This window comes from Chrysemys picta, chromosome 1, assembly GCF_011386835.1.
Source record: "Chrysemys picta bellii isolate R12L10 chromosome 1, ASM1138683v2, whole genome shotgun sequence".
Taxonomy (NCBI): Eukaryota; Metazoa; Chordata; order Testudines; family Emydidae; genus Chrysemys; species Chrysemys picta.
Window position 1 is genome coordinate 235,645,934 of NC_088791.1, and position 25,194 is coordinate 235,671,127.

At 41.5% G+C, this 25,194-nt stretch overlaps 1 protein-coding gene across 5 annotated transcripts in view; it reads left to right on the forward strand.

Moving 5' to 3' along the window:
• Nucleotides 1–25,194, forward strand: part of UBE3A (ubiquitin protein ligase E3A) — a 92,953-nt gene that overhangs the window by 37,945 nt on the left and 29,814 nt on the right. For all 5 annotated transcript variants that reach the window (XM_005283197.5, XM_042840823.2, XM_005283198.5 and 2 more), the window contains one exon: nucleotides 20,185–20,495. In XM_005283197.5, coding sequence (XP_005283254.1) covers nucleotides 20,185–20,495 — 311 coding nt within the window. The remainder of the gene's footprint in view (nucleotides 1–20,184; nucleotides 20,496–25,194) is intronic.

Below are 25,194 nucleotides of genomic sequence, written 5' to 3' on the forward strand. Positions count from 1 at the left end.
CATAATAACCTTGCTCCCCTCCAACTCCTTTTTGGGGTCAGGACCCCTACAATTACAACACCATGAAATTTCAGATTTAAATAGCTGAAATCATGAAATTTATGATTTTTAAAATCCTATGACCATGAAATTGACCATAAGGGACCGTGAATTTGGTAGGGCCCTAATTATACTCCTAGAGTTTTAACATCTCATTGCACGCATTTGAAAACAAGTTGATTAGTCAAATACTTAGCAAAATAGAAAACATCAGGTTTTGCATATTGTGGGAAATGGGTTGCAGAACTAGAGAGAACAATCCTTGGCCTGGTATGGAAACTTGTATCATGTAGTTTGTGCTTGTTTTCCATATTGATTATTGCAACTTGCAAGTTAGCTAATTTCCAAAGCAGCATTATAATAATAATAATTAGATGTGTTCCTGTTTGTAAGAGCTGAGTAGAATCCAGGGATGCTGACTTTATTGGCCCAGGGTGTGATTATTTTCAGGTTAACTGGAAGCATGGTCAAGTTATGCAGAAATGCTCATTCATACTTCAAAAAAAAAAAAGAAATTAAAAAAAAAAAAAGGGCTATAAAACTATTGAAAAGTAAATGAATTCTTTTGGACCTTCCTTTTCTACAGGTCAGCAAGGCACTTCTCAGCAGGACTTCTTTAAATTCTCCTACAGTTGGGAAGAAAAACTCCAAAATACAAAAAGAAACATACAAATACTGTAGATATAAGAGCCTAGCTGACATATGAAGAGAGATGGTCCAAAAGAATTTAATAGAGGAAGGATGACTCAGTGGTTAGGGCAATAGTCTAGGAGTTAGGTTTAAATTCAATTCCTTCTCTGCCACAGACTTCCTGTCACATTGGACAGTCTCTCTGCTTCATATTGTCAGGATAAATGCTTTAAAGACTGCAAGATGCTCAGCTGCTGTAAAATACCTATCATGCATAGGAAGGGAAATGAGTTAAAACTGTTTTCCTTTCAACCGTTTGGCAGCCCCATTTTTGTGTTTTTCTGAGATTTTTTTCCATGTAGAACTTGGAGCTGAAAGGAATGAGAATCTGAGGCTGCCATGTTTGTTTTACACACAGACTAAAAAATTTTTGTTACGTGAGCTAATGAGACCGTGATTGGAATCACTCTGATTATTCAGATCCCTGCACTTGGGCTAAAAATGATTGTTAGCCAGTCAGATTATGAGGATCTGCATATTTTTGAGCAATAACTATACAATGATTGTGGATATTACACTTGCAGAAATGAAGAACCTGGAACTACATAACTAAGAAACCATATGGTTATGTATCACCAACTGCAGCATTTCTGCAGTCTGCCAGACACAGTTGCTCTTAATACGCAAAATGGTACATTTTGTTTTAGTTATTCAGTTCCTGGCACTCTGATTCTGGATGTCTGATCTGCATAATCATTGTACAGTTAGAACAATAACTACAGTATTCAGTCCATGTACTCCAGCTAGTAAAGTCTGTCAGCCAGTTAGAATGCAGGGATTTTCATAATCACTTTTCAGTTTTGCTAATTGCACTGTGAATATGCAGATTGATTTACTTTAGTTTACTATAATTTCTCTACTCGGATCCTAGACTTTGTTAAAGCTTTGTGCCAGCATCACGGATGGCCAAATGCTTTTAATTCACTTCAGCTAAACCAGGAAAACTTACATTTTATTTGTTTGATATTTTCCCCTCTTCATGTGACTGCCAAACAGCAAGAATTGACATTTTAAAAAAAAAACATTTTTGAGTCTCTTCTCTTGGATTTCCTCCTCCCCTCTCTCCAGTGCAAAAGGGCTCTTGTCCCCATAATAACTTTCATTTCTCCAAACATTTCGGTTTCATTGGATTCCCACTTCTAGCTCCATACTTCCACGGTACAACTTAATTGACTCATACTTGTCAAGTTTTTGTCATAAATGTTCTTTTCACAGACCTCATTCAAGTGCCTGGTTTGTCCCTGCTATCTTAGCTGAGCTGTCTCATCCTTCCTGCCCCCTTACTACGTTCATACAATATCCCTTTCTAATTTCCTCCTTTGATTAGTCTCACTTTCAAAGCCTGTTCCTGCTTAATTTGGGGCGGCAAGATCTAATTGCCTGCCTCTTCAATACCTCCAGGCTATTGTCCTGATTCTCACACTACATAGGATCTCCACTGATGCCTCTCCCAACCTTTCAAGGCAGGTATCCTGGTGTGTTGACGAGACATTTTGTTTCTGTGGCCCCCCCCCATCTCTCTCCTTATTCTTTCCGGTATCAAGACTTTGAAACGCTAAGGGTTTTGAGCCCTCCTGTTTCCATCACTACAGCTTTTCTTGTGGTTGTGCTTAGTGCATAGTTGTTTCTTTGATGCTGCATTTCTATTGTATTATCGCTTTTGAAAGAATGGAGGAAGGAAGACTCCAGCAGCTTCCAAAAATATGCCCAAACATATGTCCCTTACAGAGAGGCATGACTACTACTTGTCTGGTCAAGGACTGTGTGGTCTTACATATTGGAGAAGGATAGCTCAGTGGTTTCAGCATTGGCCTGCTAAACCCAGGGTTGAGTGTTCAGTCCTTGAGGGGGCCACCTAGGGATCTGGGGCAAAATCAGTACTTGGTCCTCCTAGTGAAGGCAGGGGGCTGGACTCGATGATCTTTCGGGGTCCCTTCCAGTTCTATGAGATAGGTATATCTCCATATATATTTTTTTTATTTTATATCATCTGCTTTCAGATGTCACCCTGTGCCTTCAATCCTGAGAGTGGCCAATAGCCATCCCGGTCTCTTCCAAAAATGCAAGTAAATCCAACACATAGCTCAACACTCTGGCCATGGCCTCTGAATCAAATACGCAAATTTAATGCAAAGACTCTGCATTGGCATCAGTTCCTTTCTTGCAGGTCTAAAGAGAGGCTATATCTACAGCAATACTTCAGCATCAGAGTCCTGCACAATCCTATGTTTCACTGTCACCAGGCTGTACTAGAAATTCCACACAGTGCCCAGGCAACACATGCATTCAAAGGAAATCAGTGCATTGAGGGAGCGACTGATTTCTTTGAAATGGCATGCTCTGTTCATCAGGAAAGCACAATTCCGCTTCCCAACTCAGAGCCATTACAGCTCTTGATACCTGGTAGCAACTTCAGTAATCCTCCACTAAGTGCCTATTGTTCTCAGTGCCACAGCCAGAGAAGCTTGAAGGTCATGTCAAGACTCTCTCTTCAGGACTGAGCTGCTTCAGCTGCCAGCCTAAAACGTGTTGCTGCACAGGTTACTTGCAGAGCCACCACCTTTATGAAGCATTGTTACCCAAAGTTGTCATCTGAGTAGGAATTCATTACTGGATTATCTATGTTACAGTGCCTGTTCCCCATTTAAGGGTGCTTAAACTCTGCTCCCCACTCCCTCCAGTAGGTATTTGTTTGGAAATAGCTCTTTACTCTCATTCTGGGACTGTCTCTGGCATTTAATCCTCAATTTTTCATTGTTGGAAGTATATTAGTTCCCTATTTTAAAACAGTTGTTTGTTTTCATATTTCCATATTAGTCCTTGGTGTAGTTTGGAGACAGTCCTTGAGCCTTTGGGTTTCCAAGAGTGGGAGTTTAGTGGGATGAACATCTTTTGGAGAAAGCAAATTACTTACAATTCTTGTTCTTTGAAAATTTATTGCATAATTTAACATCTTGCTGTGAAGTTGCAAGAATAAATTTACAGTGGAAAACTTCAAGTTTAAAATACAGATGTACAAAAATAAATATGAATATACCTGGCACACTGCATGAAATACACACATGAATATAAAGCAAATTTACAATACATCATTGGTTTACCACTCACCAATCCTGCTCCATATACACTCTGGAGGGTTATGTAATTTATTATAGGTCAGTCTTTCTTCATGTGTTTTTAGTTGTTTTTTATTTGGGAGTTTCTGCTTCCTGCTTTCAAAAAGATCTGACTGTAGGAATATTAAAACCTGGCCCAGTATCCTCTCTGTATGGACACCAGTCTGTTGCAAATGTACCTAACTGCTGGGTTCCCACATTCATCACCTGGGTCTTGGCAGAATCTAGTAACTGTTTAGCTCTGGATCTGACAAGCATACTTTGAGACCTCTTGTCAGAGTCCTTCACTGGCATGTGAGACTCTTCTATGCAGACTCCCCAGACCTTGAAACCAGTGCTTTATGTCTCCCTAGCACCCAGTTGCTTACATACACTTTCCCAAAGCTCTACCTAGGCTGTGGACAACTGGGCTTCTACTTTAATGCCTATGGGACAATATAGCAGGAAAGCAAGGAACGTAAGCTTAGCAAAAGTATTTCTTTAGCACAGAAAGTCTACTCTTAAAAGTATTAAAGTTACAGATTTCTGAAAACAACAAAAATTACCAAAGCACACCCTCCCCATGTCTGAGCTTTCCCTTTTGTGAGTCAGAGGTTGGTCACTGTTCAGACTCAAAGTCCCTGTTGCCCTCTCTTCAGCAAGTCCTTACAGTTGGCTGTGGTTGCTCCTTCCCACCCTTGGCCTTAAATAGCCTGTCTTCTTGCCATGCACTCCACTGGAACTGTCCAGCCCCCTGCCTCAATTGTATATGCATCCCCGGTGGGCCCCCTCTATAGAAAAAACATTGTTCCATGGGAGTTGGCCAGCAGCTTAGAGACCATCAAATCCAGTAGCTTGATGACTTTTCGGTGATAGTCCTTCAATGAGGTGGTGCAAACATCTCCTGGGCAGGGCTGCTGTCTGGAATGCAATTCAGTAGGCTTGCCTTGGGGCAAGTGTAGAATACAAGTTCAATGCATAATACGAAATAGAGTCTATAATTTGATACAAACATATCCCACTTTGTCACAAGAACATAAGGGGCAATTTAGGCAGTTGGCTGAGGTGTTCAAAAAGAGCACATATAGGTGTTTTGGAGGCACGCAACATCTGTGCAGTTTCCCACATGGCCTAGTGCTCCTATAAGCTGACCTGGACATGATAATTCAATAGGATAGAAATTTTTAGAAAATAACAAATATAAGACTGATTTTTCTGTAATTGTCTACATTATTTGTTTGCTTTGGGAGAATTCTAACCACCACCGGCCCAATTCAGTTTTGAAACACCACATGAAAAATGTTTCTGTATTTACACTGGGAACAAGACTTTTTAACCTAGGAAAAATCATGGAGGGTGAGGGATAGAGAGGATCTAATACTTAATATTTTATATATTTACAAAACTATATACAATATACAGACTAATTAATCCTCACAAGCCCATGATGTTAATAGGCAAATATTATCCCCTTTTTCATATGGAGACAAAGTTTATGGTGACTTGATCTAGGCCACTCAGCTAGTGGCAGTCAGGATTAGAACTCAGGACATTCCCGATTATCTGTCTTGTGCTCATTCCTGCAGATTTCATTAACTGAAGAGGGTAAGGAGGAAGAAAACAGAGAGAGGAAATCCTTGAAATGTTTTTAAATAACTGAACAGACCTTTCAGCAGTTTGAAGCCTATTTTGATTTTGTAATCTCTTAAAGCATCAATAAAAACTAATAATCATTCCAGTCTTGATTCCAGAAGGCTAGTATCCCAGGTAAACAAATGGAGTCCATCAGTTGAGAAGAGTCTTCTTTCTGTGAATGCCTTCCCATGGTCGATCATCCCAAAATCTTCCTCAGAGCACCAGTCCTTGAGCCATCTATTCATCTTCATTATCTTGCCACATCTTCACCCTCCTTCTGTAGGGACTGAAGATCATTTGAGCTTCCATGTCTTTAAGCATCTTACCAACCCTACTGTAATTATCCTTGATCTAGTCCATTGGGAATCAAGCAAGGTCATTCATCCCAATATGCAGCACAGTCGGTGGATTTTTTCCCCTACTCCCATCAGGATCCTTTTGAGCTTCATGTCCACATCTTATATCCTTGCTCCTGACAGATAACAAACTCTTCTGTCTCTATTAGGTCTAGTGACAGGACTGTCAATTCTTCTTAGTATGGAGTCCCTGGTCACATACACGTCTCTCCCTGATGTTATGAATCTCACATTCTTCTGCAGTCCCCTGTACATCATCATCATTTTTCCTTGGGCTCTAGTCCTTGGCTATCTCCATTCTCTCCTCTGCAAGGACTGGCTTCCCTTCTTTTCTTCCTCGACATCCCATCTGCCTGTTTCTTCTCCTCCTTCAACTCTATTTCACCTCCACTAGCTGGTCTTTTCCTCTACCTTGTCTTCATGGTCACATTCTTCCATTGATCACCCACCTCCTCTGGCAGTCTACCCTCCAGGTCCTTTTGTGGACACCTGATGAACAAATATTTAGTTGTTTGTGCCACCTCCTCCTTTGGATTAAATCATCAAATCCCCATCTGAATTCTGTCATCATCTCCAGCTGCATCTCGAGTCCTTGAATCTTTTCTGCCATGAAGGCTCTATCAGGTAACAGTTTTATGCATAAGTAGCTTCCATCAGATGTACATACCACAGCTACCACAGCTGACCATCTTCTTTGTCTCCTCTCCTCCTTGGGACACTTCTAGTGTGCTGCCTTAGCAGTTATCATTGTCTTAACTTTGTAGTCCCTACTTCTAGGGGGGGAAAAGAGGACAAAAATCCCCCTAAATGCCTGCTCCCAAACTTCCACATAAATTTCAGTGTTAGCTGCTAGTTGTTCATTTCAGGTACAGTTGTTTCCAGAAGTACATTATAAAAATACTGCAGCTGTATCAGTGATTTAAAGTTTTGTCTTACAAGCTCTCCTATTTGCCCTTTATTATATAAAAAATAAACGAAACAGTAATTCATAAATTAAAACATCAACATTTTAAATGATTTTTCTTCCATTTTCTATATAAAAAATGGGCACTATTTTCCTTTTACTTCCATAATTTCCATGTGATGCCTGTTGACATAATAATCTAATGCTGATTTTTTTTCATTGTGCTTGTTAAAGAAAGGAATTAGATATTGATAATGCTGCCTTGGTACTTTGAATTCCTACTGAATTAATTAGTATAGGAGATCGTAAACTTCAGTGAACATTAATGTATATGTTTTTCTAAAGGCATTAAATAGTGATGCTGCTCTGTGCAGAAAAGTATAAAAGTTAGCATGCTCATAATGTGTAATCCTTTTTTTAAAAATACCGACTATACTCTATACTGTTACTGTGCTAAGTTACTACAAAATCTTATTATGCATCATTCAAAAATGTGTGGTTATGTAAATTGAACACTTAAAGGTTGTTTTTTTTGCACAAGTTAATAACCTAGGCTAACACCAGATAACAGAACTTGGGAATTCCTTATTCAAACAAAGCAGTAGACAGAGATATGGTTTTAAATTTCTTCTAAAGCTGGTAAAATGTTTATGCATCTCTCATTTGCTTGGTTGCCTAGTTACGTATGTGTTCTGCTTACATGTTTAGCTTATTCACCATTTCTGTGCATGTGTTGAGTTATTTGAGAAATGCAGATTCATGTGCTATCATGTATTTAAAGTATATACTCTTTTTATTATGGAGAAACTGTTCTTGAATTGTTCAATAAAACAAATAATCCCCCATAATCTATTCCACAATTTGCATATGAGCCTTGGACATGCTGTATACTATGATCTTGCAACCCAAATTATACTACTGAACAGACAGTTAGAAACTTGTGAGGCTACTTCTTAATAAAAATTGAAAAACCTCTGAACTTTTGGTTATTTGTAATTGAATTATGGCATATTTATAAAGGGATGTCTGTAAGCATTTTCCATTAGTCTACAAAAACAGTCAGTGTAAGTTAAAGTTTATTTAAAATAAAAACCAGAATTTCAGATATTTCTTTGTAATACACCTCTATCTCGATATAACGCTGTCCTCGGGAGCCAAAAAAATCCTACTGCGTTATAGGTGAAACCGCGTTATAGCGAACTTGCTTTGATCTGCCGGAGTGCGCAGCCCTGCCCCCGCGGAGCACTGCTTTACCGCATGATATCATATTCCTGTTATATCGGGTCACGTTATATTGGGGTAGAGGTGTCTCTAAAAGCAAAATTATATCTGATTTGGGGGAAATTCTCTCACACCCACCTCTCTCTCCTGGAAGAAACTAGACGTGCCAGGAGTACTCTGCCTATGAGATATTCTGTTTCATTCAAACAGTGTACAGTTGTAGATATTAATATACAACACTTTTAAACTCAGCGGAGTCTATATAGGATTTCTACTGTCCTGCTCGACTTAGGGCTTGTCTATATGCGGAAATTTACTGGTATTCTTGTACCACTCTAGTTGCACTGGTATAATTTCTCGTGTGGACACATTTTCTGGAATAAGAGAGCCTCTTTCCCTGTTTAGTTTATGTCCCTTCCACACACTTTTTGCACAATTTTAACTATATGGGTTTAGATACAGAAAAGTAGTTAAAATAGAAATAGAAAAATAGAAGTATGTTTAAATTGGTACAAAAATAGTGTGGATCAGTCCTTAGTGTCAGCATTAATAATTTCGTTGCTGCTCTCACCAAATACGTATTTATATTGCCCCTCCATCGTTATCAGATTTTGTCATTATACTTGCAATAACCCTGTGAGTGATGGTCCCTATATGTATTCACACATCTTAGCAGTGTCCATTGACCTGCATGTGTGCGGTGCGTTCCTTCCTGCTCCCAGCCAAGGGTATAATAGGTAGTGCGGGTCAACACCACTCCAGTTCCCTCTTACCACTGAGTGGGAACCCTGGTTTCTTCATGCTCTTAGTTTTGCTCTGAGAATGACCACTCTTTGTTCAGTGAACATAATTTTAGATAGTTGTATTTTGTTATTTTAGAGATAGATAGTAAGTAAGTTGTAGTTCCTTCCCCTCTTCAGGGAATATCCCCATCCATGGGGACTATGCTCTGGATTCCAGGATTTAAAATTTTTCTCCTGCCCGTGCTCACTCTCTGAGCTATGAGCACCAGGGATGCCTTTACTGCCTTGACAAGGCACACATTGCGGCTCGCTGCTCCATCTGCAAGTTCTTCCCACCCCAAACCAAGGACGCTCGAGAGCTTTGCCTCCGTAAGTACTTGATGGAGGAAACCATGAGACCAGAACCACTAATAATACAGCGTCCGTCTCCAGTGGTGAGCGTCCCTGTGAGCATGTCCTATGTCCTGGATCCATTGGTACCAAAGAAAAAGGACAAGTCCCAACAGAAGAGTAAAAAAAAAACCCTACTCTCACAGGCATAAGAGCAGATTCCCAATGCAGACTGTTCCTAAGCACAGCATTTCCTTCCCAAGTGAGATGTTGCGCATGGTTCTGACCGGACCAGTGCCCAAGCCTCCCGGTGTGGAGGGTAAGGCCAGATGCAAATGGGATCCGACAGTACCGATAACTGCTCTGGTAGGCAAGGATGTCGCCCATCCCACCGTTATCCCTGTGCCTCCTGGATAGGCCGGCCCCAGGGATGCTACCTGGGCACTTTGTCATTTCCAGAGGCACACCACAGACTCGACACTCTGAGCTTTTCTTCTCAATGGAGGAGCGGATCCTTCCATAACCACTCTTCTCTGGACCCCCCACCCCCTCCACTCACCAGTGTCATCTCCACCCCAGCAGACTAACCTCTCCTACTGCTGCCAGAGAAGCCCAGCCCATTGCAGCATCGCAACCCTCCGGTACCAGTGGTCTTCCTCTATTGCTGGATCCATCTTCAGAATCTGAGGAGTTCTTGGAGCCAGACCCTCGTTTTTGCCAATGTCCCACTGAATTCTGAACTTGTGGCTCAGACTGCCCTGCCCCCTAGCATATGATCCAGCAGCAGAGCCCTGGTACTGCTACTTGCAGGGCCCACCACATCCTAAGGACCCTTCTTGGCCAGACTGGGCACCCTGGGATCCCTATCGCAGATGCTAGGCACCATTGCAGGCGGCTTATTAACTGTCTCCTGTTCACCCAGCGGCACCGCCAGCCTATGAGGAAGAGGCGGACATCTAACCGGTACCATCAGCTCCACCAGTCTCCACTGCTGTTGCTTCATTGCTGGGCAAGGCGCTTATTCCTCTCCCATTCTCTCCGCATGACCATCACCAGTACCAGGACTTGCTCCAAAGGATAGCGGCAGACCTGGGGATTCTGGTGGAAGAGCAGGACCCACAACATCAGCTCCTGGACATTCTCAAAACCTCGGGTGGCTCTACCTGTTACTGAGGCCATTCTTCAACTGATGCAGGCAGTATGGAACACTCCTGCCTCCTGTGCCCCGACACCGAAGAGGGCGGAGAGGAAGTGTTTCGTGCCTGCTTATGGGGCAGATTTTCTCTTTACATTCCCACCTCCCCAGCTCTTTTATTGTCAATGCAGCAGCAGAGCAGGCACACCAGAACCCACAGAAGTCTACTCCTCCGGGCAAGGCAGCAAAGAGGATGGACGTGCTAGGCCGAAAAGTGTATTCCTTGGCAGGACTACAGTTCTGGATTGCAAACTACTAGGCTCTGCTAGCCAAGTATGATTTTAATAACTACAACAGGCTAGCAGCATTCAAGGACAAGATGCCACTGGACTAACAGCAGCAATTCCCGGCATTGGTGGACGAGGGGTGACTGGTGGCCAAGGTGGGCAGGCCAGTGTGGACCTGGCTGACGTCCTCTCACCCTCTAGCAACAAGGATAGTTATGTGCTGGGACTCGTGGCGCCAATCATCCGGATTCCCCAGTGAGGCCCAAAATACAATTGAGGGCTTCCCTTTTGACGAGCACAAGTTATTCCACAGAAGACGAACAAATCCTTTCATTCGCTGAAGGACTCCAGGGCCATGCTACTTTCTCTTGGCATATCCACTCCTGCCCCAAGATGCAGGCAACGGAGACAACCATTCTGAACCACAACCACACACTCCTACCCAGCCTACTACCAACACCCGTAGGAGGCGCCATGTAGGCAGCACCACTCTCAATGGCCACACTTCCCCACTGCACCACAACCACCTCTTCAACCCTTTTCCCAGTAGCAGCCAAAACCTCAGTTTTGACATTCAGGTCGAGACTCATAAACCTTTTCCTGATGGCCCCACGGCACCCTATATCGTCTTTGGGAGCCATCTTGCTTTATTCACCTACAATTGGGGCAAGATCACCATAGACAGTTGTGTACTGGAGATCATCCGCCACGGATACTCCATAGAATTCATATCATTCCCACCTAAGCAACTCTCCCCCCGGACTTCCCCTGGGGACCCACCCCATCAATGCATTCTCCAACAAGAAGCAGACACTCTGCTCCTCAAGGGGGCCAGAGATTTGTCCTACCTCAATGCAAGGGCAGAGGCTTCTACTCACCATACTGCCTTATCATGAAGAAGGGTAGAGGATGCTGCCCCATTCTAGACCTTTGGGTGCTGGACACTTTTATCGGAAAGAAAGTCCAAATTCTGTATGGTAACGCTGGCATCAGTTTATTTTCCCTCCTTCTCACAGGGAGCCTGGTTTGCAGCTGTCAGCATGAAGCACACTTTTACATGTGGATATTCTCCCAGCCCACCATAAGTGTCTCAGTTTTTGGGTATGACACCAACACTACCAGTTTCTGATCCGTCCATTCGGTACAGCGACAGCTCCATGGGTGTTCACGAAGGTCTTCACTGTGGCAGCAGCCCAAATGTACCATCTCAGCTACTTGGTATGCCCCTACCTCGATGACTGGCTCCTCGTGGCGCTTTTTCACCAGGAAATAACCTCCGTGATCATCAACCTTCTCATGCTATTGTCATTGCTAGGTATTTGTGTCAATGAGGAAAAGCCAGTATTGATACCTACACAGACAATATACTTTATAAGGGTGCGTCTTGACTCCATAGAGGCGAGAGGCTTCCTCACGGCGGAACACTTTGCAACACTGACGTCCATCTTGCAGACCTATGTCAGAGACCCCACGCCACATTCCAGCACTTTCTTTCTCTCCTTGGCCATATAGCCGCCTGCACCTATGTGACACAACACTCACGTCTCCACGTGCGTTGCCTCCAGGCATGGCTCCTCTCCGTCTACAGACCCAGCATGGACAATATGCAGATTAGGGTCATCATTCCCTGGAGTTTTCTAGTTTCCCTCACGTGATGGGCCGATCTTTCCAAGGTCATGATCAGCACCCCCTTCACATCTCCAACACCACATATCACCATCACAACAGACGCCTCCCTCACAGGTTAGGGAGCCCACCTGGACCACCACACGGCCCTGGGAGTATGGAAGCTGCGGGAGGCTAGGATGCACATAAATGTGTTAGAGCTCCAGGCAGTCCTCTTAGCTTGTCAGGTCTTTTTCTTGCTCATTCAATCCCTCCATGTTCAGCTGCTCTCTGAGGACATCGTTGCAGCGGTATACATCAACAAGCAGTGTTGCCCTGAGCCCGTCCGCCTTTGAAACTGGCGCATCAAAAACCACATAATGCTTCAAGCCACATACTTCCCAGGCATCCAGAATCCCTGGCCAACAAGCTCAGCAGGACTTTCCACTTAAATCACAAGTGGGAGCTATATGACACCATACTACGGTACCTCTTCCCGAACCGGGGCACTCCTCAATGGGATCTCTTTGCCACTCATGAGAGCCGGAAGTTGGCCCTCTATTGTTGCAGAGGAGAAATGGGGAAGATTCGTGGGGCGGCGCTCTCCTCCTCCTGTGTATAGAACACCTCCGCTATGCCTTTCCTCCCATTCCTCTTCTGCTGCAAGTACAACGCAAGATTCGCTGGGACAGAGTCACTGTGATACTCGTAGCCCCATTCTGGCTCAGTCAGTTCTGGTTCATGGACCACCTGCATACTGCTCCGCTTTCACATGCTCCCAAATCGATCTCACAAGATCAGGGGAGAATCAAACATCCCAGTTTGGGCACTCTTCACCTCACAGCCTGGTATTTGGATGGGGGTAGAGGGTAAACCGGGCATGCTCCACCGCAGTGCAGCAAATCATTTCTCCGAGCAGGAGAGAATCCACCAGGGCATGCTACCGAGCTAAATGGAAACGAATCACGGCATAGGTGCACTATCACCCTCACTCACTGAGCACAGTATCTGTACCATTCGTCCTACGCTACCTTCTTGCTCTCAAAACATCAAGCCTAGCCCTCAACTCTATATGGGTGTACCTGGCAGCAATCAGTGCCTTTCTCCTCCCCTCTGCATGGCATGTCTGTGTTTACGCACTCCACCACCACGGTCTGCTTCATGAAGCATTTACTGAACACTTTTCCACCAGTACTGAAGCCCATACCCCCGTGGGACTTTAATCTCATCCTCTCTGCCCTCACAAAGCCACCCTTTGAACCATTGGCAACATGCTCCCTCTCCCACCTCTTGATGAAAGCGACATTCCTGGTAGCCCTAACCTCAGCCAGGTCAGTGAGCTAGCAGCCGTAATGACAGACACCCCTCACCTCCAACGCTCTATTTCACTAGGACAAGGTGTTCCTACATCTCCACCCTAAGTTCTTCCCAAAGGTAGTGTCAGAATTCCACCTAAGCCAGTGCATCCACCTACCTGTCTTCTGCCCCAAACCGCACGCCTCCCCCACTGATGGTTCTGCACTCCCTCGATGTCTGCCATGCACTGGCTTTCTACCTTCCCAGGACTCAATCCTTTCACATGTCATCAAAGCTGTTTGTGGCCATTGCCAAACCAAGGGTCAAACCCTCTCCTCCCAACAAATCTCCAAATGGGTCTCCGGGTGCATCCGTGTATGTTACAAACAATCCAGCGTACCCCCACCTAATAGTCACAGCTCACTTTGTGAGCGCGAGCCGCCACTTTGGCCTCATTGCAGATGTGTCCTGGCAAGACATCTGTCATGTAGGCACCTGGCGCTCTGTCCACATGTTTATGATGCACTACTTCACAGAAGCAGCAGCTGGGGACGTAGCAGTGGGCCAGGCCGTACTACGTACCATGCTTCCACTGACATTCTCGCTCGCACGCACCAGCACACTGCTCACAAGTCACCCCCATGTGGAATACACATAGGGACCATCACTTGATGAAGAAGAGGAGGTTACTTATCTGTAACTGGAGATTCTTTAAGATGTGTGGTCCCCATCTGTATTCCACTACCTGCCCTCCATCCCCTCTGCTTTGGACTGGATTCCAGACTAGTAAGGTGGAGACTGGAAAGGTGTCGACACACACTACATATTATAACTTTGGCTGGGAGCACAAGGGGACGCACCATGTACGTACAGGTCAATGAACACTGCTAAGAAACACTTCCGGACTTAGGCGCCTGGCATGCATGCACACTTGCATGTGGAGTACAGATAGAGACCGCACATCTGGAAGAACCTTCAGTTACAGGTCAGTAACCTTCTTTTTAGTTGCACCAGTTTAGTTATAGGATTGCAATACTCATCAGTGTAAAACCTGGCCTGCATCTTTGCACTGTCTCTGTATTAGCGGTTTGCACTAGTGTACTTTAATTCACTGAATTACCTATAGTAGGCCTGATATAGTTAAACAGCTGCTAGGTTCTCAGAACTCTTGAAGATCAGGCCCACTTAAGAGCTTCACTTTAGGCACCAGTTCTTTAAAACCTTGGCCTAGACTACTTGCCCAAGGTCACTCTGGAAGTGTGGTAGGAGAGCCTGTTATACCAATAGAATAAAAACCAGCAGGATGTTATTAAGAGGGATAAGGCAAAGATGCCACATTTATTGTAAATATAATAAAGCAAAAGATAAAAGTAAACAACGTTGTTTGACCACTTATTCCGATCACTACTTATTCCTTATACATACATACATACACACACGCGCGCGCATAGATAGATAGATTCATTCACACAATCATTCATTCAAGTTCTGTGTAGGTGTTATAGTTACCAGCCTAGAAGTTGCTCATGCCAAGTTACTGGCCAGGTATCTTGGTCATGAGGATGGAGCCGAGTCTGTGTCAGGTGCACCTGATGCTCCTGGAGGCTGGCAGCAGAACCAGAGACTCCAAGTTCTCAGTCTTTAGAGTCCATTCTTATAGGAATTAATTCCTATGTTAGTCTATGGGAGCTGTTTCATCCTGCTGTTGCTGACTCAATCAGCAGATGGCACATTCCTAGTGGCTCCACACTGTCCAAAGTTTGTGTTTCTCATCCTTCCAGGTGATGGGGTGGATCCCAGTTTACCCTCCGGGGGTTTTCTGGTGATCTACTTGACACATACTTCGGCCGATGGATACTCCCTTTCTAGGCTGACACCTCCCTAACCATTCATGTACATTAAGCATTCATCAACATACATTCCGTATCTTAACCATATCTTAATTTACTGTCTCCACCACTTTCGGGGTGTGTGCCAATTCATTTGAGACTCCCGGCCCTTTAATCACAGAAGATGGGGGTCTGTTCCTAGGAGCCGTTGCTGTTACAATGAAGTGAAAGTCACTTAACGGCTTATAGCGTTTGTTTACCTTGTATCGGGTGGTAATGTAGGGTTCACTTCAAGAACAAAGTCAATTAACTTGTTTGTAAGTTTTACATAGTAATAAAGTATCTTTCACAGGACAGATACAATCAATGATTTCTACAGACAGTAGCTTACAAGTTTACTTGGTGAAACTGTTGGATTTTAAAGTGTGGGGGACAAATTATGGAGGGGGTCACTGTCACTTGGGGGAATCACTGTTAGTACCTTGTTTAATATCCCTACAAGCCAGGAATTGAACCGTGGTCTCTTGAGTCCCAGCCCAGTGCCTTAACCACAAAACTATCCTTTCTCCATCATCATTTTGACCTTCAATTAATGTTCTTATCTCACAAATGCAAACTGCCTATTGTGTTCCACATGTGCTCAAATTGCCAAAATTTCCAGCTTCCCCATAACAAATTCTGTATATATTCAGTTATACATTTTAATACTAAATTTTCAGCACATTGAAAATAAAAAATTACGGGGCAACATCAAACGTTAAATGAAATAGATTACATAATTCTGCAGCTACTGTAGTGATTGAATGATTCATTTCCATAGGGAATTCAATAAAAACCTCAGTGTTAATGTAACTGAAACTGTTGCAGAATCTTCAGTCTGCTGCAGGATAGTGCCACAGAATTTAGGTCTAGTTTTCCATAGGGTACACAAGGCTTTGGGTAGGTGACAAAACAAAAATGTTTCTGAATAAAGAAAGTTAGCATAGTAAATGGAACAATCCCCTGGGTGTTATAAGCTGGTAGTAACCCAAGAGACGCAATCAGCAGTTAGACAGGTGAACCTAGCTTCTGGAGTGGCTTTTGACCTCGGTCATAGTTGAGATAGAGATGCACAGAATAATCTCTGGCTTTTCTTTAGTTGAGCACTTTAGTTATAAGTTCTCTTGTGATATAGGTGTCCCTTTTTTTAAATAGTCACATTTCACCCCGATTGATCTTTATGCGGAAATGCATGCCTGTCCTGTTTTGATAGAATCAATTTTTACATTGATTCTGAAGCCTAACATTAAAATTGTGTGGATGATATTCTGCAGAAACATTGTGCTAATATTCATGCATGATGCATTATATTCTGTTACGCTTTTCTCTTTTTCATCAGGATGAATATAGAAGCAAAGGCCAACTGTCCCTAACAGCAGTGATTTTAAACTTTTATTTTCATTTGCAAACCCCTAAAAAAATTTCAAGTGGAGGTGCATATCCCTTTGGAAATCTTAGATGTAGGATCCCAGGGGGAATACCACTGCCTTAGATTAAGATTCCTATTATAGATAGTGGCAGACCTCGGCCCTTTTTGTCTACCAATATAGCAGTCATCTCAAATATGATGTGATAAAAATAGAATAATTTGCCATACTAAAATAACTCTAGATATATAAATAGTACACCTTGTGATCACTGAAAGGTGCCGTGGTTTCATAAGTGCGAAAGTGGAAGGGTTTAACTGTGGTTTTGAAGAAGTCCTAGTTTACCTTCTAATGAAGAGTGGCTTCTGTAGTATATAAATGATCAACCTTGAATATACCCACTTCTTGAATACTACGTGCAGTTCTGGTTGCCCCATCTCAAAAAAGTTATATTAGAATTGGAAAAGATACAGAGAAGGGCAACAAAAATGACTAGGGATCTGGAACAGCTGCCCTATGAGGAGTGAGACTAGGACTCCTTAGCTTAGAAAAGAGATGAGTAAGAGGGGATATGATAGAGGTCTATAAATCATGAATGAAGTAGAGAAAATGAATAGGGAGTTTTATTTACCCCTTCACATAACATAAGAACCAGGGTCACCCTATGAAATTAAAAGGCAACAGATTTGAAACAGTACAGGAAGTACTACTTTATACGACACACAGTCAGTTTGTGGAACTCACTGCCATGGCATGTTGTGAAGGCCAAAAGTATAACTGGCTTCAGAAAAAGAGTTAGACAAGTTCATGGAGGGATAGGTCAATCAATGACTATTAGCCTAGAGGGTCAGGGACACAACCTCATGCTCTTAGGCCTCTAAACCTCTAGTTGCCAGAAGCTGGGCCTGGACAACAGGAGATGGATCACTCAATAATTCCCCTGTTCTGTTCATTCGCTCTGAAGCATTTGACATTGGCCATTGTCGGAAGACAAGATACTGGGCTACATGGACCATTGTTGTGACCCAGTATGGCCATTCTTATGTTCTTAATTGATCCTTTCCTCTACATTTAAATATATAAGATGCTAACCTACACTTTAGTCTAAATAGGCTGGATCTAAATGCTCAGAATAAGGAGGATTTATACTGGTGTGTACAACACCCAAAGAAATACTAGCCACTTTATAAAAAACAAAGATTATGCCAGAGATCTTCTGGTCTAAATTTAGACATGATTAAATAAGTGAGGATAACAATGCAGGGAATGGGTTAAGGAAGGCTAAATGTTACAGCAATAATATTATGTGGCTATTGTTGGACATCAGGGTTTTATATAAAAAAAATTATCATCTTGTATGTATCATGGAAAAATAGTCTTAAAGAGGGGTATGAGAGATGAAAGAAGTAGTGGTTTGGACTTCAGTTGGGTACATGTTCCATAATGGGAGGTGGTAAAAGTAATGTAGTAATTGCAAGAGAAGCGAACAAATGAGGTATCAAGGCAATGCCTACACTTTCCTTGGTAAGCTAAAAGCAGCCTTAATGTTTAGTTTTAAAAGAACCACATACACTATGGAAACAAAGATCGGTTCTAATTTCATGTATATCTATCCACTTGAAACATCAAAATCCCCTACTTTTTACATTAGGGTCTCCCAAATAAATTTATCTAAATTGTGGACCTGTTTTTACAGTTTTATATTTAAGATTTGCAAAAGTGGGGGAGGAGTTGTTTGTAAAAAGTTGCTTTAATTTTGTAATGTGAATGGATACAAAGTGGAAAAAAATTTAAACAAATCAGTGGCAGGTTTTCCAATGTTGATGGGTTTTTTTTTTTTTTTTGGACTGGTAGTTAAACATTTCTAATCTGCTTCTGGCTTATCTATCATCTGCAATACTTGACTTGATTTTCCTGGCACATCTCTCTTTTTACTTGCTCTGTGTGATGTATCTGGGATGTCTTATATATTCTCTTGATTCTGGGCTCAAATTGGGCATTCAGAAAATCAAGGTGACAAACTGTGAATACACTTGTGTTATGAAATATTTGAAAAATCAGTCGTCTTTAACTTGTACAGTGCTTGTTAAGCCCTGAGTTCAATATTATGTTTTCTCTACGAAAGTTGAAGAAAACATCTAAAAATTTGCAATAAAATGTTCTTTATTCAGTTTTAAGTATTTGTCATCAGCTATTACATGGTGAGGCAGAATTCTGAACTCGGGACTTGATAGATGGATAGATATGTAGGTAGATTAAAGATGTATAGTTTGTAACCCGAATCTAAACATTGTTTTTCATTTTCACATGGATAATGTTTTATTTAAATCTTGTTGTTACACAAGTGTAAAACTCTAGGAAAGGATTATAATGCCTTACAGAACTATTTGAAGGAATAAGTAGAATTAAATGGTAAAATATAAAACAGAACCTTGCTCATTCACACTTTGATGAAATGCAGACACGCCGTGGAAGCAGATACTCAAGTTTTTATTTCAGTGTAGAGCAGTGATGTTCTCCAGCTGTTCTGGGTGCACAGCCAGTGCTGTGGTGACAACATATTTTCTATGTCAGCTTTGTATCTAGATGTATCTGTATCATTCATTGCCCAATTACAGGATTTTTGTTACTGACAGTGCTAGGCTCAGATGAGTTTCCTCTTTGCAGCTTGCCACTTCAAAAAGAAACCAGGGAGAAGGAGGCAGCTGTATCTTTGAAACAGTACATGGCACTAGGTTAGTATCTGTTTTAGAAAGTACTGCACCACCAAATATAATTAGAAAAAAAAGAGAAGGGAAGATCTGGTGAAAGACTAGTCAGGGGTTCAAATGCCTTATTTGAGCCAGGGGAAATAGTCTTTTAGGCTTGAGCTTCTCTTTTATTTTATTCTCAGCAGTGTAATTGCCCTGAGTATTAAGTAAATAAACATAGGACAGGGTTCCGTTTTTGCTCCTGGAATGCTGTAAAAATGGAAATGTAATTTTTAAAGGATCTATATCTCGCTGGTTTCAATGGGAGTAGAAGATGCTCAGCACCTAACAGGATTGGGTCCTAAATTAATCAAGGGGTGCTTTTCAGCTTGGACAGATTTAATGTCACACTAGCATTTTTATAAAATAAAACATAAACTTACAATACTTTCAGATTGTGTGACAGTGTCATGCAAGTGCTTACGCAAGGTGTTGATCAGCTAACCAAGTGAAATGTTGCCTGTAATGTGACAGAAGACTAATTCTAGATTTGGAATATCGCGATACTTAGCTTCAGTTAATTTATACCTCAGTTTTAACTGAGTGAGTTAGTTTCCCCCAGCAGAATTTTCATAGTAAACATAAGTATTACATTTGAATGTAGAACTGAGAATTTTTAGTGCTGGAGAAACATGTCAGCACTTCTCTTCCAGTTTACGTATGACCTGCAACTAAATTGTGCGTTAAATATACTTTTTGTCAAAATGAGAATCCTGCATTTTCAAAATCTCCTAATGCGTATCCTTTGATTCAGAAGTGTTTTATTTCAGTGTCTGACTAATCTCTGCTTTGATAATTTGAATGAGCTTTGTATGTGAAAGCCATACTAATCCTTGTGCTTACTGTTTGAATGTTTGGTACAGGAAGCGAGCAGCTGCAAAACATCTAATAGAACGCTACTACCACCAGTTAACTGAGGGCTGTGGAAATGAAGCCTGCACGAATGAATTTTGTGCTTCCTGTCCAACTTTTCGCCGTATGGATAACAATGCAGCAGCCATTAAGGCCCTCGAGCTTTATAAGATTAATGCAAAACTCTGTGATCCTCATCCCTCCAAGAAAGGAACGAGCTCATCTTACCTAGAAAACAATTCCAAAGGTGCCCATAACAACTCCTGTACTGACAGAAAAATGAACAAGAAGGAAATGCAAGGCCCGAGAGATGACTTTAAAGGTAAGGCATTATAGAATCTTTAAAATAAAAATTCCTAAAAATGGTGGTGTTGGAAGCTTGTAGATTTCTTTCTCATGTCCAGTATATAGATCTAAAATTACAACTCCAGGTAATCATCTGTGAACAGTTATACAGGATTCTGGGTTGGAGGCAGATATTGTAATAAAAACTAGTGATTTGATTATTAGGATGTTCAGAATTGTTGGATAGCAAGTAGTGGTTATGAATATCTAACTACTATTAGATTGGATACTGGTAGCCTGTATGGAGGAAGGGAAAGAGAACTGTACTGGAGTAGGCTAGATATTGCGGGAAATTGGATGGAGATTTCTGGAGAAAAAGATGGGGTTATATGTGGAAGGAGAAAGCATTGAATTCAAACACTGTGGGTAAAATGCTGGAAAGGGAACCTAAGGCTCTCAGTGGAAGAGAGCTGCAGGTTTGGTGTGGAGGGGAAAAGCCAGGCCATGACTGTTGCTACATAACTATTTAAGTATTCAGTATTTGGGTTGCATTTTAGAATAAGATTTTTACAAATACTACAAAAGGGCTGGATTCATGTCCAGAATTGATTTCAAACTGGATATTCATCGCATCCCTGCTAAAATATATGGGTGGATTAGGTTATTATGGAAACATTTTTTCTTTTGTCTTAAAATTTCAAAAGTTAGTGTTATGTGCTAATGTAACAGATGCTTCAGTACTGCCAGTTTACTGCTCAGTCACATGACTCCTCAGTTGAATAGATTCTCAAGATTGCACCTTTCATTTTTGCCCTCTGAATTCTGTGTTTGGGAACCGATAGGTAAAGGAGGAAAGGAACAGTGAAAGAGCCAGCTTGGTTTCATGGTTTTCAAGCTTGGTTGAGGCAGAGCCAGTCAAAATAGAGTCTATTCTAGAGTCCGGGTTTGAATTGTACCTTTCTTTGGTACTAGGATGAGGAGGATTTATTGCCAAACTCCAGAAAACCAGCCAATTCTTACAGTGTGGCTTTGTGCTGAGCCTGTTGATATTCCACACACGCAAATCATTAACTTACAGATAAGGTCGCTACAGTAAACACAGAAATTTGCCGGCTTAATGTCCTAAATAAAAAAAAAAAAAAAAAAGCTAAGGACGTATAATGTTAATTCCTTGGTTGTTAACGGAAAAAATACCTGTCCTGTGGAAAGATCTTGTTTAGACCTACATCTATAAAAGCTAAAATGTATGCTAAAACAAATTCATTTGTAAGTTAGAGATCTGAAAAAAATACAACATCCCAAAATTGTCACTTCATACTTTTTTGAACACTTAACAGTTGAACCTATTTACTTCTGGCTTTCCAGAAAATTACATCTGTACTCCGAGTGACTTGTGTAACTTTGGTTATGACCAATACTTTACTTTCATCCCTAGCAAAGACTGAAATCCCACATTAACTGAAAAACCCAAAGCCTTTAACTGTGGAGCTGCCCATTATATTTCCAAAATTAGTATTACTAAGGTACTGTTGCAACAGGTTGTGCAGACATGCAAGTTGGGATTCACTAACAATTAACTAAAAGGAAGGTATAACCTTTTTAGCAAAGGATAAAGGGATGTATTGCACTTGTAGTGTACCATCCTGTTTGTATTATAGTATTGTTACAACACCAAGAGGCCCCAGTCAGGATTGGGGACTATTTGTGTTAGGCACTATATACAAGACCATAGTGAGAGATAGACCTGGCCCCTAATTTCTTACAGGGTTGGGGAAAGGGAACCAACATCTAGACAGAGTGATTGTTGCAAGTGTCACTTTCTGCATTTTTGTGGTGAGAGGGAATTCTGTCTAATCTATATCTTTAATCTTTCTATATTTAACAGGGTGTTTTTAGTTTCTCTACTTCTTCACAGCTATGTGCATAGATTCTAGGCAATGGTTTCCTTGGAACTCTGGAGGCAGACCAATCCTGTGAGTCACTGCTTCAGGCTAGGCCCCAACCACTGCAGAACCTGCCAGTATTGACCTGTCTCCATAGCTGCTTGGACAGACTGGCCATCCTCTGCAGAGCATTAGTGCCTAGAGGAAAAAACTGCTGAAGTCCATTTGAGGCTCCCAACTAGCTCTGAAACCAAAATTTACTTCTGAGGAATTTGAAATCCTGAATTACTGCAGTGGTTCTTCTGCAGCTGCAGTGCTGGGGAAATAGCAATCAAATTTTAGAATGCCAAGGAAAAGGGTAAGCAACCTGCTATTACATTTGATTCTGAACAGCAATTTTGAAGTGACTAAATCCAAAAGCTCAACAGCTTCCCCAAACAAAGCCCACCAAGTCCATTGTTAAACAACCATCTGAGTTTGCCTTAGCCATCTGTGCTACTGACCATAAACCCAACTCAGGCCAGTCTCTCAAAGCTGCAGCCCCAATTCATAGAAGAAAGTGGGGGACCTTTGTTTCATTTGCTGTTAAGGAGAGAGACCATTTTCTTTTGGTCAGATCACTTCAGGAAGGGAGTCACATCAGCCTCTGTCTCTTCAGTCAGCCCAAGAGAAAGGAGCAACCCTCCAAGGAGTTAGCAGTGTTCCAAGAGCAACCAGGGGAGTAGTTGTGGCAACTACTGCTAGAGCTTCTGCTGACTCGTTGCCAAAAATTCTCTGAGGTGGTGCTTTATGCTACTGCTATTGACCATGGCCTTAGCACCATACTCTTTCTCTCGTGGACAACTCGCTGCAAGAACAGAACATCTAGCACAGATGACAGAGTAGAAACAAACGGTCAGTTTTTAACAAGGCAAAAGATTGGCAGTGAGGTTTCCCAAAGTCCCATGTTCTGTTGTTCTTTAATATATATACTTTCAAGGTCTGGAAAACAGGATGATTGATGAGGTGACAAAATTTGGAGATGGCTCACAATTGTGGAGGTTAAATGAGACAAATATGAGAAAGATGTAATGAGACTAGATAAATGGGTAAATAGTAGCAAATAAATCACTGTTGAAAATGCAAGTTATGTACTTTGGTAGAAATAACTTGAACTACTCATATTGCTGGGTCCAAAAAAGTGTGACCATGCAAGAAAAATATCTGGGTGGTGGTGTCAAGAGCTCAGTGCAGATCTCTATGCAATGTTTAATGACACTCAAAAAAGCAAACGTGAAGATGTATAAAGTATGTGCTGGAAAACAATATAATGCCACTATATAAATCAATCGCACACACTCATCCGGAATGCTGTATTTAGTTCTGATCATTCTCCCAAAAAAAAAGGCAGAATTAGATGTCCAGAGATGAGTGACAAATAGTTAGAGGCCAGAAAAAGCTTCTATATAAAGAGATTGAAAAGATTGTTTTGTTTAAGAAAACTCCTAAGAGGAGATAGGATAGAGACAAAATAACGAATGGTGCAAAAGTGATGGTTCTGGTGATCTTATTTGCCCTTTTCATAACACAAGAACATTCAATGAAATTGAAAGGCAAACGCACTTAATGGTAGAAGGAAATACTGTGCATGACACATAAATGGAACTCATTACTATAAAACATGGAGACCAAGCATCAAAAAAATACTTTTTTTTGAAAAGCGTCATCTGTTTATATGGGTAATGTGAACGATCCATAATTGCATGAGAGAAGGCGAAGGTGAAAAAATTTGGAAGGGATCTATAACCTCATACTTCTGGACATATGTCTAGTACTAATTGATAGGAAGGAGATAGAAACTTTCCTGTGGTCATTTTATTCTGTAATTGTTTGCTATGGGAATTCTTGCATCTGGTGCTGATAACTATTAGAGACAGGATATTGGACTGGTCTGGTATGGTAGTTCCTATATCACTGGTAATGTTACCGAGATATAAACAGATCACTTGGACTGTGCTTATAAGGTATGAAGCTATAAAACTTGTGTTAAGTGCCTGGAATGCAAGCTATTTGGTCAGAAACATGCATTAGATATGTTTTTTGTGATGTTTTTCGGGTGTTAACATAGAAGAATATGATACATATATTCTTGTTGGAAGTGGGTGAGATTTGAAATGCAGTATATTTCAACAATAATCACTATCATAAAATGATCAATTTGTTATACAGTCCAGCTGTAGTCCAGAGCCAGTGAATTTAGTACTTCATAAACCTGGTTTATGAAACTTATCATGTGGCATAGAACCGGACATAGTTGATTATCACTTTCTTTTTATATCACAATTTGATTTCTAGATGTATGCTGCAACAAACCTAAAGTATACTTGTAGTTAATGGAATTACTTTCTAGTACATTCAGTACTTCAGCTTTGTATTTTAGCAAAATTTTATGCAAATGAGTGGAGTCTGCTTTTTTTCCACATGGACAAGAAGTTAAAGATCTGAGTCCTTCCTCTATTTTCAGGAACATTGTTCCTATATGAACTTCCACAGATTATTAGAAAAATTGGAGTTTGGTTTTTCTGCACAGCCACACTCCTGTAATCCTTCTATTTTGCCAGTTTTCTTAAGTCTGCAACTTATTCCTTAAAAATTTAAATTTCCATTTTTCATTCTCTGATGATCTGGTCTGACTCACCTGGGCTTAGTCCTACCTCCCCCAGCTTAGTTCCTTTGTTTCTTCAAGTGGTGTTAGCAGTCTTCCTTCTTGGGCAGGAAGGCAGTGGAGAAGAGCCAAGATTAACTCACTCCCGAGCCTTAAATAGGATTTGCATGTGGCGGGAATGCTTTGTTTCCTAGTTTGATTCCAACCCC